Here is a 17,532-nt window from a genome sequence, read left to right on the forward strand (position 1 = left end):
AAACTTTCTCCTTCAGTGTGTCTGGAGGTGAAGGGTAATGGAAAAAAGACAGAAGAGCCATTGAGAGAAAATATTAACTAAAAATAATTACAGGTACTGTGTTATCAGCGGGTGAACCAATGAATTCCTTGCCTTGCTTTGAAGGGATAATCTTTGTTGGCTTTTAGCCAAATCACACACCCGCTCTTAGGATAACTCACTGTGGACTGTGTGTACTTAGGAGTCTGAAGCAGGAGAATCATGAGCAAAGCCAACCTGGGCTCTTTAGCAAGTTGCTGGCCAGAAGCAATAATGAGATCCTGTCATAAATCACCAAAAACCAAAATAAAAAACAAACCAACTGAACTATATATTGACAAAATCCTAAAAAGGACTGTGGAGGTGTAGTGATTTATAGCTGGACCGTCTACTGTTACTGTCTTGAAAAGTGCTTCATGCTTGAATGTAGTGTTTCTAAGAACTACTGGTTTCTATGTTCAGTTAGGTTTTGCACAAAATGATATATCTGGCCTGTAGAAACCACCACTCCCTTAGAATCACCACTTTAGTTAACTCGAGATGAATTTTTAACACATAGAGCTTTCAAGTTCTCTATAGTCTTCAGTAGTTTTAAAATTGGAACAGAACCAACCCTTTCCATATTTAGTTCAGTAAGTAATTATATAACACAGAAATATACATGTGTGGATAGATATATGTCTGAATGTGATTATTTTTCTGCCCACAAGTGATTTTGACAGACTGATATAAATTACTTATAAGTAACCATAATTAAAAAAAAAGGATTTATTTATTTATTTAATGTATATGAGTACACTTTGCTGTCATCAGACACAACAGAAGAGGACATCAGGTCCCATTACCGATGGTTGTGAGCCACCATGTGGTTTCTGGGAAATGAACTTAGGACCTCTGGAAGAACAGTCAGTGCTCTTAACCAATGAGCCACCTCTCCAGCCCAGTAACCATCATTTAAATTTGAAGGCAGATCTTGCAGTGGAAGATCAGAAAATTCAGCAATCATTGTGCAGGTTCTTTTTTGTCATCGTAGAAGATAATATTTATTGGGTCACTTTTTAGTTATGCCCAAATTTTCCTTATCAAACATTCAATTCAGTGAAATAGTCTTGTTTTCAGAAACACACTTTTAGGTTGTGATAGGAGATAGTGGCTGTCATAGCATCTAAACGCATGTCTGATTTCAGGTCCTGGGATCCTGAGAATTGGAGCAGGGATGGATGGTGGTGACAGATTCACAGGTTGGATGCAGGATGTGAGGACCTATGAGCGCAAGCTGACTCCTGACGAGATTTACGAACTTCATGCTGTGCCTGCAAGGAATGATTTACACCCGATTTCTGGGTATCTGGAGTTCAGACAAGGAGAAACTAACAAGTCGTTCATTGTCGCTGCAAGAGATGACAGTGACGAGGAAGGAGAAGAATTATTCCTTCTTAAGCTGGTCTCTGTGTACGGTGGGGCTCAGATTTCTAAGGAAAATACTACTGCTCGGCTAAGAATACAGAAAAGTGACAATGCCAATGGCCTGTTTGGCTTCACTGGGGCTTGTATACCAGAGGTAAGTAAGGAGCTTGGAGAATATCAAGGTAAATCATTCATTGTAGGTGGATTAGTCTGGGGCTGAACTAGCTTTTGAAGTATGTAGGAGTCATGTTTGCACATACAAATCTCAGCTCCTTTTCCTGGTAGATTGTAGCTGGAGTCTCCTTATTGAGGTGAGAGAAACAATAACAAAAAATCAAGTAACTCTTAGTGATTGAACTTTAAAGTTGATCACTCTAAAGAATGAGTAATTATGAGTATTACCACCTCTAATTTGGCTTATATTTTGAATACCATATATATGGATATAAAATAATTCATATTGAAACCCCGTATGAATAATTAAAAATGAAACTTTATTTCAATGTTCCTTTGTTTTTAGGGGGGACATTTATAGGGTTCTCCCAATTTGATTGTAATTGTTTCTTCCCAACAACATTCTTGGCTGGCTCAATTCACTAGGCTGGTGTCCCAGCCTTATCTCTTCTTCCTAAGCTTTCAAGCACACGTGTTCATCTCTCCTGATAAGTAATAGGAGATCTTGGGAAACTGCCTCCCAGGTGTTGTGCATGACAGCAAATGCTCTGTGTCCAGAAAAGGCTGCCAAGAGCCAAGAGTGCCTTCTGCTCTGCAGCTTGGCACCAGGAGATCTGGGTGAACATATATGGGAATTGGGTGATGAGCAAAACAGGATGAGTAAAACCTGAAAAAATTTACCCATGTCAAAGAGGTCCTTGTAGCTTCAATTGGGGCATCTAGATCTCTGGAATTTTATGTGGTCCCCTTAGTTTATGTGACAACCACAAGACAAAAGATCTTCAGCAATTTTTTTGTAAACTTGAGAAATATCATATATGTCAATAATAATTTTAAACTGCTCTTTCACATTTATTATTTTTGTATGTATATGGGTGTACATGTGCCATGCTGTGTCTCTGGAGGTCAGAGGATAACTTATGGGAATCAATTCTCCTCTTCTGCCATTTGGATCTCAGGGATCAAACTGAGGACATTGAGCTTGGTGGTACATATCTTAAGTTTTGAAGGTCTCAAACCACAAATACATGTTTTTCAAATATTCTGTGCCATGAGATGCGATGTTCTTGCAGAGAACCCACGTTTGACTCAAAACCTGTAGCTCCAGCTCCATGGTGCTGAAGTCTGTACTCACACATGCGTGTGCATGTTCACATGCACTTTTGCACTAACCATGTGATCCATAAGTGTGGTGGTGGGTTAAGGCAATTTCTCAGTGGTTAGAGTGCTTGCCCTTATCCCACAGAAAACTAGGTAGGTATGATGGCCACCTGAAGTCCAGGAATCCAGATGAATGGAGCCTGTGAGCCCTGGGTTCTGCAGGCACCCTGTATCAACAAATCAAATGGAGAGGTATTGCAGAATAGACCCAACATGAACTTCAGGCCTTCACATGTGCATACATAGTGGTGAGGTCACACATGTGGAAACATGGATTCTTATAGGTCCACCACATGCACATACACCTGTACACGTACACCAGCATGTACACACCGCTCACATGCACATAAATACATACATGACTGAAAGCCATGGTGGGTAAGTGAAGAAAGGTCCAGACACAGTTTTGAATCATGAGCAGGAATAGCTGCTGAGTTCATGGACCACACCTTTTTCTTGGGTTAAAAAGTGGCTGACAAGGATTGTTTGTGCAGACTTTGAAATTTGGCACATATTTTCACAAAATGAGCTGTTGGTTATGAGAAAGACAGATCATGGTTTGGGTTGGTAATAAGAAATTCATCTTTCACGTGAAATAAATCTAAATTTTAGAAACTTTTATGAGCCAAAGTGAGTTTGACTGTTTTCTAGTACTTCAGATGTTTGAGGTAATGTTGCCAGTGATCTATACCTGTGTGATTGCTTTGTATAATTGAATATGTCAACATGTAGATGATATGAAGAGCTCAGTAAGCTAATAATGTTCTAAATTACCATTGCATGAATAGGAGATTGATTCCTAGTGCATGGTAGGCAGTTGGTTAAAATGCAGTACAACGTGCTTGCAGGTTTCACATGGCACTTTTCAAATTTTGGTGTAGTACTGCAGTACACATAATTATCTTAAAAATCTATGAAGGTGCCACTGTTTTCCAGTTATATGTGCAAGGCTCATAGCTATTACTCAAAATATGTGCTGTTTGTGTTGATAGGCAGGCTTATGGTTGCATTGCCATAAGTTATTAGTCATTACTTATTTCATTGTTATATTGTAGTATGGTGCAGAACTTCAGACTTCACAAATATACCCAGAAACTATTTAGACTTGTCAGTGATTTTATGAATGTGCTGGTTCCACAAATAAAAAGATTGGAGAAGTCTTTATTTACTCTATGCTTCTTTTGACCTTGAATTTAATAGCTACTTGGTTTATCTTCAGAAATATTGAAAGTGACCATAATTACTTTTATGGGTTTTTTATTTATTATTTTTAAATGTTTTCTCTTGTCATATATTCATTAGCATGATACTGGATTATATAAGGGCATTTTCAAATATCTATATAATATACTCTGAACACATTAAACTCCTGTATTTCCTTCCCCTCCCCTTTACACTCCTTGCAGAGAAGATTTAGGTCTAATTCTGTACCCCCAGCACTCACTATGTTTGATTAGGTATGGTGTTATAACTATTGGCTTTTGAATATGGGAAATTCATGGGGACATTTTCTTTTTGTAAATCTTCCTGTCTATGCTTTAGTAGTTTGCAATAGTCATCTGAATATATATATTTAGTACATATGAAGTGATATACTATTTCAAAGCTGGAAAATCAATCTGTTAAAGCACAAATGTCTTAAGACAGCATGCTTCATGAGACACTTTCAGGACGTATGCCTTGCTCTCTCATCTTCTGTCTTCATGTGGTACTCTTTATGTGGATATTCACAAAAGTCTCTCCCAGGTCCAGCTCACTTTCCTCAACCTGCCTTGCCTAGGTTGCTCTCATTGTTGTGTTTGAGAGTCCATACTTCATATACCTGTACCCTTAGTTTTACCTTCTCCAGGAAGATTCTGATGATACATCAATGAGCCAAAACCAACCAACCAATTAACCAACCAAGCAAGCAAACAAACAAAAAATAAACAGAGAACCCAAAGTCCTTCAATATCCAATGCTTCTAATCCTGAAAATTAGCATAATTTTATACCTTATTTTATTTATCTTTTAAAATTATCTATAATCTTTTCTTTATAGTCCAGGTGTTATCCCCTTCCTGGTCTGCCCTCATCCCATTCCTCCTCCCCCTTCTACAAGAGAATGTCCCCCAACCCATGCCAACCCCCCACCCCCACCCCCCTGCGCACCTCCTGGGGCCTCAAGTCTCTGGAGAGTTAGGTATATCTTCTCTCCCTGACATCAGGCAGTCCTCTGCTATATTTGTGTCGGGGGCCTCATACCAGCTAGTGTCTGGTATCTGGTTGGTGGCTTAGTGCCTGAGAGATCTTGGTGGTCCAGGTTAGTTGAGACTACTGGTCTTCCAATAGGGATGCCATCCTCCTCAACTTCTTCCAGCCTTTCCCTCATTAAATCACAGGGGTCCTCAACTTCAGTCCATTGGTTGGGTGTAAGTATGTCTGTCTCAGTCAGCTGCTTGTTGGGGCTCTCAGAGGGCAGCCATGTTAGCCTCCTGTCTGTAAGCTCATCATCGCATCAGTAATAGTGTCAGGTCTTAGAGCCTCCTTTGAGATGGATCCCAAGTTGGGCCAGTCACTGGACCTCCTTTCCCTCAGTCTCTTCTCCATTTTTTGTTCCTGCAGTTATTTTAGACAGGAACAAATTCTGAGAGTTTTTGACTGTGGGATGGCAACCCCATCCCTGTTTATTCTTAACCAAGGTGTATTATGTCCCAGGAAATTGCAGGTACTTAGTAAATTATGAGAGGGTCAATAAACATATGAGTGGATCAGAGCTCTGATTGTTTGGAGTGCAGGCAGGATCTGTATTGAGTAGATTGCTTATCAGCACAGTACCCACACACGTTATCATATGCCTTCTCCATGCCTGTTACAACTTTGTGAAATTTTTATTTTATTTCTTCTTTAGCTCACATTATAAAATTATGTACTTCATGTAACTAACTGATGAAATTACTGTTTCACAATAATTTATAGAACTTGTTAGACTCACATCTTATAACTAATCCTTTGATTTATGCTCTTATACACTTGGCTTAAGAATCAATTTAGAATTGGTAAAAATCCTTTCCCAATCTGTTGGTGGCCTTTTTGTCTTATTGACAGTATCTTTTGCCTTACAGAAGCTTTGCAATTTTATGAGGTCTCATTTGTCGATTGTTGATCTTACAGCACAAGCCATTGCTCTTCTGTTCAGGAATTTTTCCACTGTGCCCATATCTTTGAGGCTTTTCCCCACTTTCTTTTCTATAAATTTCAGTGTCTCTGGTTTTATGTGGAGGTTTTTGATCCACTTAGACTTGAGCTTTGTACAAGGAGATAAGAATGGATCAATTCACATTCTTCTACATGATAACTACCAGTTGTGCCAGCACCATGTGTTGAAATGCTGTCTTTTTTTCCACTGGATGGTTTTAGCTCCCTTGTCAAAGATCAAGTGACCATAGGTATGTGGGGTCATTTCTGGGTCTTCAGTTCTATTCCATTGATCTACCTGTCTGTTGCTGTACCGGGTACCATGAAGTTTTTATCACAATTTCTCTGTAGTACAGCTTGAGGTCAGGCATAGTGATTTCACCAGAGGTTCTTTTATGGTTGAGAATAGTTTTTGCTATTCTAGGTTTTGTGTTATTCCAGATGATTTTGCAAATTGCCCTTTTCTAACTCAGTGAAGAATTGAGTTGGAATTTTGATGGGGATTGCATTGAATCTGTAGATTGCTTTCAGCAGGATAGCCATTTTGACTATATTAATCTTGCCAATCTCTGAGCATGGGAGATCTTTTCATCTTCTGAGATCTTCTTCAATTTCTTTCTTCAGAGAATTGAATCTGATAGGGGACTAATATCCAATATATACAAAGTTATGAAGAAGCTGGACTCCAGAAATTCAAATAACCCCATTAAAAAATGGGGTACAGAGGTAAACAAAGAATTCTCAACTGAGGAGAATTCTTCAAAGGGCTGAGAGGCACTTGAAAAAATGTTCAACATCCTTAATCATCAGGGAAATGCAAATCAAAACAACCTGGAGATTCCACCTCACACCAGTCAGAATGGCTAAGATCAAAAATTCAGGTGACAGCAGATGCTGGCGAGGATGTGGAGAAAGAGGAACACTCTTCTATTGCTGGTGGGATTGCAGGCTGGTACAACCACTCTGGAAATCAGTCTGGCGGTTCCTCAGAAAATTGGACATAGTACTACTGGAAGATCTAGCAATACCTCTCCTGGTCATATACCCAGAAGATGTTCCAACTGGAAATAAGGACACATGCTCCACTATGTTCATAGCAGCCTTATTTATAATAGCCAGAAGCTGGAAAGAACCCAGATGTCCCTCAGCAGAGGAATGGATACAAAAAATGTGGTACATTTATACAATGGAGTAGTACTCAGCTATTAAACAATGAATTTATGAAATTCTTGGGCAAATGGATGGATCTGGAGGATATTATCCTGAGTGAGGTAACCCAATTACAAAAGAAGTCACTTGATATGTACTCAGTGATAAGTGGATATTATCCCAGAAATTTAGAATACCCAAGATACAATTTTCAAAACACACACACAAAAACAAACAAACAAAAAAAAAAACAAAAAAAAAAAAAACAAGAAGAAGGAAGACCACTGTGTGGATACTTCATTCCTCTTTATAATAGGGAACAAAATGCCCATGGAAGGAGTTACAGAGACAAACTTTGGAGCTAAGACGAAAGGATGGACCAATCAGAGACTACCCAGGGATCCATCCCATAATCAGTCACCAAATGCAGACACTATTGCACATGCCAGCAAGATTTTGCTGAAAGGACCCTGATATAGCTGTATCTTGTGTGGCTATGCCAGTGCCTGGCAAACACAGAAGTGGATGCTCACAGTCAGCTATTGAATGGAACACAGGGCCCCCAATGGAGGAGCTAGGGAAAATACCCAAGGATCTGAAGGGGTCTGCAACCCTATAGGTGGACCAAAATATGAACTAACCAGTACCCCCAGAGCTCGTGTCTCTAGCTGCATATCTAGCAGAAGATGGCCTAGTCGGCCATCATTGGGAAGAGAGGCCCCTTAGTCTTGCAACCTTTATATGCCCCAGTACAGGGGGACGCCAGGGCCAAGAAGTGGGAGTAGGTGGGTAGGGGAGCAGGGGGGTGAGGGTATGGGGACTTCTGGGATAGCATTTGAAATGCAAATAAAGAAAATATCTAATAAAAAATTGAAAAAAAAGAATTAATTTAGAAATGGATGGGGACGATCATTGTAGAATAAAGAATAGTGTCTTCCCTTAAGTATTTTGAGCATGTACCACATTATATGAATAAATTCCTTTAGTGTTGTACCAATATGATACAATCCTTCACAATGCCTTACCCAAACATGAAACAGAATAAAAACCCTAAGTGGATTTATAATTTTTTAGCTTTAGTTTTCTGTTTCAACTAAAAAGCCTGATTTACATTTCACACAGCTGCTGTTTCTGAGCAAACAGACTTGACCACTCTGCTATTGAGGACCCCTACTGCTCATCTTCCATTGAACTTCTATTGATCTTTCTTATGAGTATTCTGCAATGCTGGCGAAGAATGCGGTGCTGTAGAAATGGCCCTGTGATTAAGAACATGTACTGCTCTTGCAGAGGACCTGAGTTTTGTTCCCAGCATCCATACTGGGAAGATTACAACTGCCCAGAATTCCAATCCCAGGGACATCCAGCACCCTTTCTTGCCTCCAAGACACCTGAACTCTGGTTCACATACTTACGCACTTACATTCATTCTAATTACATACATGTAATTAGAATGAGTTAAAAATGTAAAACCAAAGAAGATATGCAGCATTGAGGAGCACTGTTTCTAGTGTGAAACCCAGTAAACATGGCTTTAAAGATTATGGCGGATCCATTTGCTGGCCTCATTGTTTGTGTCAACTCTAATGTCATTGTAGATAAATATGATAATTAGGTATATATATATATATATATATATATAGTTTTCTATCTCTTCATAGACTCCGGTGTCAGTGATTAGATTTTGTAGTTCATGGCTTTTCTAAATGTGTCAGAAATGTCAAATTTGTGTTCCTAGGCAACTTGAATCAGGATGCCATTCCACCATCAGATGTCAGATGGGGGTGTGGGTAAAAGCATAAGCCTGAATCTAAAGTCTCTGTAACCGATCATGCACACACCTAGAGGAGCTGTATTTAAAACAACAAAACTTCAGGGGATGCTGTTTCTCTCTATATAATATTTGTAAACATTAATAGTATATATTTTTTTCGCCAAGCATCCTAGATGATTCATTCTTATGGACTCTTGACACTTAATGGAAACTTTAACTGAAATTTTGTAGGTATGCATTGCTAAATACAGGACAAATCCATTTCATTTTTCTGTTTAAACCTCATACATGGTATATATTTGAGCACACTTGCATAGAATGTCAGGAGGCTATAGATTTGCTAGATAGTTTTACTACTTGAAGGTGTAATGTGGAAACAAAGCTTTATTCTAGTTCTGATCCCACCAGTCATGCTTTTTAAGTCTAAAAAGATCCTTCACACATTTCTAAGTAAATCTTTGGATTTATTCACTCCCTGGCCTTGGCGGAAAGAAAGCGTTGAATATTTACATATTCAAATAAGTGGTTTATTAGCTTAGACTGAACAGAAATTCATCCTTACTAAAATTTGGAGCAATAACAAGGCAGACCCCAAGCCCAGGAGGTGCTGGCCACCACAAGGAAGACTCAGTCTCTCTCTCTCTCTCTCTCTCTCTCTCTCTCTCTCTCTCTCTCTCTGTTGTTTGTTTGTGTTGTTGTTTTATTTGGTTTCCTGTTTTGTTTTTTGTCAGAGAAAGAGCATGATGTTGGATGGGTGGAGAGTATAATCTGAGGGAAGATGGGGGAAGGGAAAGAATATGACCAAAATATATTATATTGATTTAACAAATAATAAATAAAAACAAAATTTGGAGGACAAATTGGAGCAAATCAATTGTCATTGTGTTGAAAGTTGAAACGCACAAGAATCCTGCTTTTCAGTATATACACATTTCTTCTTTATAAATTGAGGCCTTTTCACATAGCATTTGTCTGTTAATACATGGATGTCTCTATTTTTTATTCGAGACAGGGTTTCTCTGTGTAGCCCTGGCTGTCCTGGAACTCACTTTGTAGACCAGGATGGACTTGAACTCAGAAATCTGCCTGCCTCTGCCTCCCAAGTGCTGGGATTAAAGGCACGTGCCACCACTGCCCAATGTCTCTATTTCTAAAGGATGAAATACTTGTACATAGTAATGTATTACTAGAATCTATGTATGGTTCCTGTTTAATTTCCATCCAAGTCCAGCAATTCTTATGATAAGGGTCCAGAAGGAGCTGATGAGCACACAGTTAAGGGGCTCAGAACAATGACACTGGACCACTCTCTTCCTATCACACATTCTCTCAGGTTAATCCTGCCAGTGCAGATGCCAAACAGAGTCCCTAGAGGGAATCACACAGATCAGATATGCACTTGGGTCTTTTGATGCTTTGACCTCTCATCAGCCCTTAAGGTTGGAGGGTCTCGCCTATGGAGCAGTTAGTTCTGTTGTAGCATGCTGGATGACTTTCTGAAAGCCATCACAGTCACCAGGTCAGGTAGTGAGAACACTGAGCCTGTTAGAGAGACAGTAGCAGGAGATACTAATGCAAAGAACACTATCACTGATACTTAAGGAGCAAGATGGGGACTAACAGTGTGCACAGTAAACATTTAAAGCTTCCTAAAGCAAATGTGCTGTGGTCTACTTACTGTCTTGCGAAGAAACCCAAGTTTACCTGTAAGAACAGTCCTAAGGTTACAGATTAATTGGTACCCTGAAGTGATACATGGACAGTTATTTAAAATCAGAAGAACTGTAGCACTAGAGATAAGTGTGGCTCACAACAAGAATGCTAAAAGTAGGTCTCCAGTAGATGTTTGAGGCATGTGCATATTTTTCCATTGCTTGTTTTAACTGAGAATAGTTTCCTGTGCTCATCACATATCTTGTGAATGAAGTCACATTGATAACCAAATGCAAACTTCAGTGTGTATTTAAGTTATTTTTTGTGAAGGGCTTTTTTTTTAAAATTGAAAATCATTTTTCATACTATGTATTCTGATTGTGATTTCCCTCCCTCAACCTCCCTACTCACCCCACTTTATGCCTCTGCTCCCCACTCTATTTAGAAGACAGGCAAATAGCAAAATAAAAAGCAAACAAACCAGAATGAAAAACAAAGCAAGAAAAAAATATAAGAAATACATACACATAGAGACACCCAGACACTCAAAAGCAAAACCCATAAAAACACAAAATCTGAAATTGTAATATATAAGCAAAAGATCAAAAGATTAAAAATACCCAAACAAAGCAATATGAGACAAAGCTCTACAAAAAATACCATTGAGCTGGTTTTGTGTGTGCCATCTACTGCTGGGCATGGAGCCTACCCTCAAGTGTGTTTTGTATACCCAGTGAGACTCCATTAGAGAAAACTAATGTTTGCTTTGTAAGCAATCTGTCCGTTGGAGACTTCCCCCTCTCAACATGTTCATGTTCACTTCCCCCTCTCAACACATTGAAACAATGTCATGGCATCAACACTATTTTATTCAGTGTAATTGGATGGCTTAGTTCCCTTTCTTCTATCTGAACTCAACTACTTGCATTGTCTCAGCCTGTCTTGATACATCACTTATCAAATTTTATGTATAGATACTACTTGTATATTGGCTTTGATATCATTTATCTCTTTACTTCCAGGTTTATTAGATCAATCCTGACCTCTCTAGACTTGTAAATTCATTCCATGGTTGTCAATTTGAAACATTGCTTTGATGTTTTAATAGCCAATTAAGTTGGTATATATTTAGAACTCATCTCTAATTCTTACAAAAAAATTCCTTGACAGTTTGATATAAAAGTCATAGACAAGCCTGCTTGAAATGTTGGCACTTCCTGAAAGCAGGCTTGCTTGCTTTCTTTCTTTCTTTCTTTCTTTCTTTCTTTCTTTCTTTCTTTCTTTCTTTCTTTCTTTCTTTCTTTCTTTCTTCTTTCTCTTTCTTTCTTTCTTTCTTTCTTTCTTTCTTTCTTTCTTTCTTTCTTTCTTTCTTTCTTTCTTTCTTTCTTTCTTCCTTCCTTCCTTCCTTCCTTCCTTCCTTCCTTCCTTCCTTCCTTTCTTTCTTTCTTTCTTTCTTAATCTCTCTCTCTCTAAATCTCTCTCTCTCTCTCTTTTTCTTTTTTCTTTTTTTTGGTTTTTTTGAGACAGGGTTTCTCTGTATAACCCTGGCTGTCCTGGAACTCACTTTGTAGACCAGGCTGGCCTCGAACTCAGAAATTCGCCTGCCTCTGCCTCCTGAGTGCTGAGATTAAAGGCGTGTGCCACCACGCCCGGCGGCTACTAACTAACTTTCTTTCTTTCTTTCTTTCTTTCTTTCTTTCTTTCTTTCTTTCTTTCTTTCTTTCTTTCTTTTTTATTTATGCATAACATTTTTTAAATTAGGTATTTTCTTCATTTACATTTCAAATGCTATCCCAAAAGTCCCCCATACCCTCCCCCCACCACTCCCCTACCCACCCACTCTCACTTCTTGGCCCTGGCGTTCCCCCATTATGAGGCATATAAAGTTTGCAAGACCAAGGGGCCTCTCTTCTCAATAATGGCCGACTAGGCCATCTTCTGATACATATGCAGCTAGAGACACGAGCTCCCGGGTACTGGTTAGTTCATATTGTTGCTCCACCTATAGGGTTGCAGACCCTTTTAGCTCCTGGGGTACTTTCTCTAGCTCCTGCATTGGGGGCCCTGTGTTCCATCCAATAGCTGACTGTGAGCATCCACTTTTGTGTTTGCCAGGCACTGGCATAGCCTCACAAGATACAGCTATATCAGTGTCTCTTCAACAAAATCTTGCTGGCGTATGCAATGGTGTCAGTGTTTGGAGGTTGATTATGGGATGAATCCCTGGGTGCATGCTCCACTATGTTCATAGCAGCCTTATTTATAATAGCCAGAAGCTGGAAAGAACCCAGATATCCCTCAACAGAGGAATGGATACAGAAAATGTGGTACATTTACACAATGGAGTACTACCCAGCTATTAAAAAGAATGAATTTATGAAATTCCTAGGCAAATGGATGGACCTGGAGGGCATCATCCTGAGTGAGGTAACCCAATCACAAAAGAACTCACATGATATGTACTCACTGATAAGTGGATATTAGCCCAGAAATTTAGAATACCCAAGATACAAGATACAAGTTGCAAAACACATGAAACTCAAGAAGAATGAAGACCAAAGTGTGGATACTTTGTCCTTTCTTAGAAAAGGGAACAAAACACCCATGGAAGGAGTTAGAGACAAAGTTTGGAGCTGAGATGAAAGATGGACCATCTAGAGGCTACTAACTTTCTACTGCTCTATTCAGAGGTGCCTGAGAAGGACAGAGAGGCAGAGCTATAAACAGCTTACTGGACAATTCGTCTTAAGGTGGAGGGTGAATTGGCTTGAAGTGTAAAGGCATACATACTCTTGAGCAATACTAGTGTTATAGCTTAATTACTAGGGATTTAGAAGAATAAAGACGACTAGAAATAAAGGTGTTTGAGAAAGAGGCATGGGAATCAGAGCTAAGATAGACCTTTTTTCAAGGGATTCTCAGCAATCAGGAAGCCAACCTGAGACTTCTTTTCTTATTAGCCAGATTCTCCTCTGCCACCTCACTGCTGTCATTAACAAGAGCATGCTGGGTGCTGTACATAATATATTAGCATAGGTTTCATTGTTCTCAGACGCATATACAAACTAATGTATCTCAGGCAACAAACAGTGGCCCATATCAAGCACTTCCCAGTCAATCATTTAGTGGTAGATCCATGTCAGCCACAGGAGTAGCATTTCATTCTTAAGGGAATTGATGTAGGTAATGGATTTGCTTTCCTAGTCCTTCTTGCCAGCACCAACACGAAAAGGCCTAATGTGTGCCTGTTTTAACCAGTTGGGGAACATGTATCATGTGGCCACATATTATGTGAAAGTCTGACAATAGGCACACAGAAAAAAATCACTTGCCTTACCATCTCACCCGAAGCAAATGCATTTGATGGCTAGTGAAATACTCAGGCAAGTTACTATCTTACACCTTGCCTTGTAGTGTTGGGATGTTGTCCCAAGGATATCCTATGTGCAGTGAGTGCTGTTATTGGTTTCTGTGTACTTGATACCTGGGATTAAAGCCCAGGAAGCAGGAAGTTGGAACGAGACTGGCTCTAGCCCCACAGTCTTTCTGATTCACCATCTGAATCAGCTTCCAGCCTTCATCCTTCTCACACAACCATTTTCTACCCTGACTGCATTTCTGGGAATAACTAGGCTGGCACAAGACAGACCTAGAACTTCACCTAACTCTTATCTGTTTGCTTCATCTTGTACCACATGGCCAGCAGACAAAAAACTGACACGTTGACCTTTGTGTGCCCCGTCCTGTGTACTTCAGAACCCTGTGGGTTCCTGCTGCTCCTTGAAATTTAGGATTTATTGGAGAAAATCCTGACAAGTCCAGTTGCTTTGAGAAATCTTTCCACTATTACCAGCCAGTACACACGTTCTCAATCAGTTTTCTACAGCCCTAACAGCAGCACCAAAGTGAATCTTATATCATGGGAGATACTTACCTCTTGGTGCAGTTCATTGCAGTTCTTTCCCTGTGAATTAGGTATCCAAATGCAAAAATGAAGTCAAACTGAGACCCTGTGGAGAGGATGCAGATCTATTTAAAAGAGTCCAGACTTCTTGGTCCATATAGCTTTGATTCACTGTCTTAAGCTATTTAGATACTACCTTTTATTATATATATACACATACATACACATATTTACACAGATATGTTTATGCTTTTTAAGTGTGCATAATAAAAGCATTAAAAAGATACCAAGCAGAACACAAAATATCCTCTATATTCTGTTTCCTCCATATAAAACATTTATTTCCAATTAATTAATTAATTAATTGTTTATTTTAGAAATCAGAGCCTTTCTGTATAGTTCAGGCTATCTTGGAGCTCACAGAAATCTTAATCTTCTGTCTTAGTTTCTCAAGTGCTTGGATTAAAAGCCATCTAGCTAGACATTTCTAAAGTATTTACCTTTTGTGCTTTGTATAAATTCCAAATGATTCCACCAAATACAGCATTTCTCCACTTTTATACCCATTCCTAGGATGCTCTTGATGATGTGTCTAGCCTCCTACCACTCACCTTGCCCTGATTTGCTCTGTCTGCACTTTATCACTTGTTATACTGTGACACTTTTGCATTCTTCAGAATTCTTTTATTCAGTGGACGGATTGTTTTGGAAAAAAATGTATTTTGTGACCATCACACCTGGCACTGTGTCTAGCAGGCAGGAACTATCAATGAATGAACTATGTATGTAGTAAAGAGATCACAATTGTTTTTGCTTTTTACCTAATAACCATGTGAGGAAACAATGCTCTTAAATAGACTTTGCAAATGTAGAGACCCCAAGCCTGTCTAGAGGCATGGAAAGTTGTAGAACTATGAAATAAAGAGTAGAAGGACTCATGGAAACTAATTTCATCACCAGTGCCAATGGCATGTACTTAAAAATTACTTATGCTCAATTCCAGATGACAGAGGAGGGGTCCACTGTTTCCTGTGTGGTTGAGCGAACCAGGGGAGCTCTGGGTTACGTTCATGTTTTCTACACCATCTCCCAGATCGAGTCAGAAGGCATCAATTACCTCGTTGATGATTTTGCCAATGCCAGTGGCACGATCACCTTCCTGCCTTGGCAGAGGTCTGAGGTAAACTCTGCTGCCTGCATTTTTGGATGCTTCTTGGAAAGAATTTCACTGTGTGTTTATTTATTCATTGATTATCAATTCCTTGGTATTTACATATTTTAAACTATGTGTGAAACTAGGTGTATACATTATTTTATAAGACAAAATAATTTTGCTTTTCTACATGAGGGAAATTAAGTTTTGAAAGTTAGTTTATAAATTCTTTAATGATGACTCAATAAAATTGATATAGCTTGAGGATATATCATCTCAGATTCCTATTATTAAATTATTTTTAAATATCTATTTTGAAACATATAGCCATGGTTGGCCCTGGACTTGTCATCCTCCTGCCTCAGTCTCTTGAGTACTAGTATTATAGATGTGTATTACCATTCCTATGTGTTTAAATTGATATCACAAAATACTTTACACAGGGAGAGTTTATAAACAGCAACATTTTGTTGTTTAGTTATAATCATGGGATTCCCAAGGGCAGGATGCTTGCAGATTCTATGTCTGCTGAGGCTCCTTTTCTGCACCAAATCTACAGTACCAATTGACTGTGTCATCTAGAAGAAGACATAAATGAGTTTCCCACAGCCTCTGTAATAAGGACACTGATCCCATTCAATAAGTATCCTTGAAGACCCAGTTTTCTTCTAAGGACTTCTCTCCTAATACAGTCACCTTGGCAGCAAGATATTAACATCTGAACTTTGGGGCTATCAGATGCAGCTCATTCAAGCAAACATTATTAAGGAATTAATATCCTCAGAACTCTTTTTATTTATATATGTGCCTACACAGGTATATATGTTTAAATGTGCAAGTTCATGTTGAAATAAGTGATGTTTGATGGCAATTTCAATCATACATTGTATAATTGTTTTTTTCCTTAAGTGACAATGACTACTGTGCTTTTGCACTGAACAGGTCCTGAATCTGTACGTTCTTGATGAGGACATGCCTGAGCTAAATGAATATTTTCGGGTGACGTTGGTGTCTGCAGTTCCAGGAGATGGAAAACTTGGTTCAACTCCCATCAGTGGTGCCAGCATAGATCCTGAAAAGGAAACCACAGACATCACTGTCAAAGCTAGTGACCATCCTTATGGTACACCTCTCTGCTGCGTGAAGTGTTCGCTCTTCACTTGCTGTTCTCATTTTCTTTTCTTTCTTTTTGTTTTGTTTGGGTTTGGATTGTCTTTCTTTCTTTCTTTCTTTCTTTCTTTCTTTCTTTCTTTCTTTCTTTCTTTCTTTCTTTTTTTTTTTTTTTTTTTTTTTTTGAGACAGGGTTTCTCTGTATAGCCCTGGATGTCCAAGAACTCACTTTGTGTAGACCAGGATGGCCTCGAACTCAGAAATCCACCTGCCTCTGCCTCGAGAGTGCTGATATCAAAGGCATGCGCCACCTCGCCCGGCTTTAAAGAACTTCTTACAAGTGACTCTGAACAAGAGCTTCCTAAAAACCTCTGCAAGCATGGACATCTATGTTGCTGTTTTGCAGGACATTGGTTATGAAAGACAATGTAAAGATCAACTTCTCTTTTGTTTGTTTGTTTTTATTAAATATTTTCTTTATTTTCATTTCAAATGCTATCCCAAAAGTCCCCTATACCCTCCCCCCCCCGACATGTTCCCCTACCCACCCATTCCCACTTCTTGGCCCTGGCGTTACCCTGTACTGGGGAATATAAAGTTTGCAAGACTAAGGGGCCTCTCTTCCCAATGATGGCAGACTAGGCCATCTTCTGCTACATATGCAGCTAGAGACACGAGCTCCGGGGGTACTGGTTAGTTCATATTGTTGTTCCACTTATAGGGTTGCGGACCCCTTCAGATCCTTGGGTAATTTCTCTAGCTCCCCCACTGGGGGCCCTGTGTTCCATCCAATAGCTGGCTATGAGCATCCACTTCTGTGTTTGCCAGGCACTGGCATAGCCTCACAAGAGAC

General features: G+C 39.3%; 1 protein-coding gene across 1 annotated transcript in view; it reads left to right on the top strand.

Moving 5' to 3' along the window:
- Adgrv1 (adhesion G protein-coupled receptor V1) overlaps nucleotides 1–17,532 on the top strand; it is a 504,170-nt gene that overhangs the window by 43,241 nt on the left and 443,397 nt on the right. The window contains exons 23-25 of the mRNA XM_085830825.1: nucleotides 1,206–1,579; nucleotides 15,420–15,596; nucleotides 16,512–16,692. Of these exons, the coding sequence (XP_085686951.1) occupies nucleotides 1,206–1,579; nucleotides 15,420–15,596; nucleotides 16,512–16,692 (732 nt within the window). The remainder of the gene's footprint in view (nucleotides 1–1,205; nucleotides 1,580–15,419; nucleotides 15,597–16,511; nucleotides 16,693–17,532) is intronic.

Source organism: Mus caroli, unplaced genomic scaffold (assembly GCF_978045245.1).
Source record: "Mus caroli unplaced genomic scaffold, Mus_caroli_1 scaffold_15, whole genome shotgun sequence".
NCBI classification, from domain to species: Eukaryota; Metazoa; Chordata; class Mammalia; order Rodentia; family Muridae; genus Mus; species Mus caroli.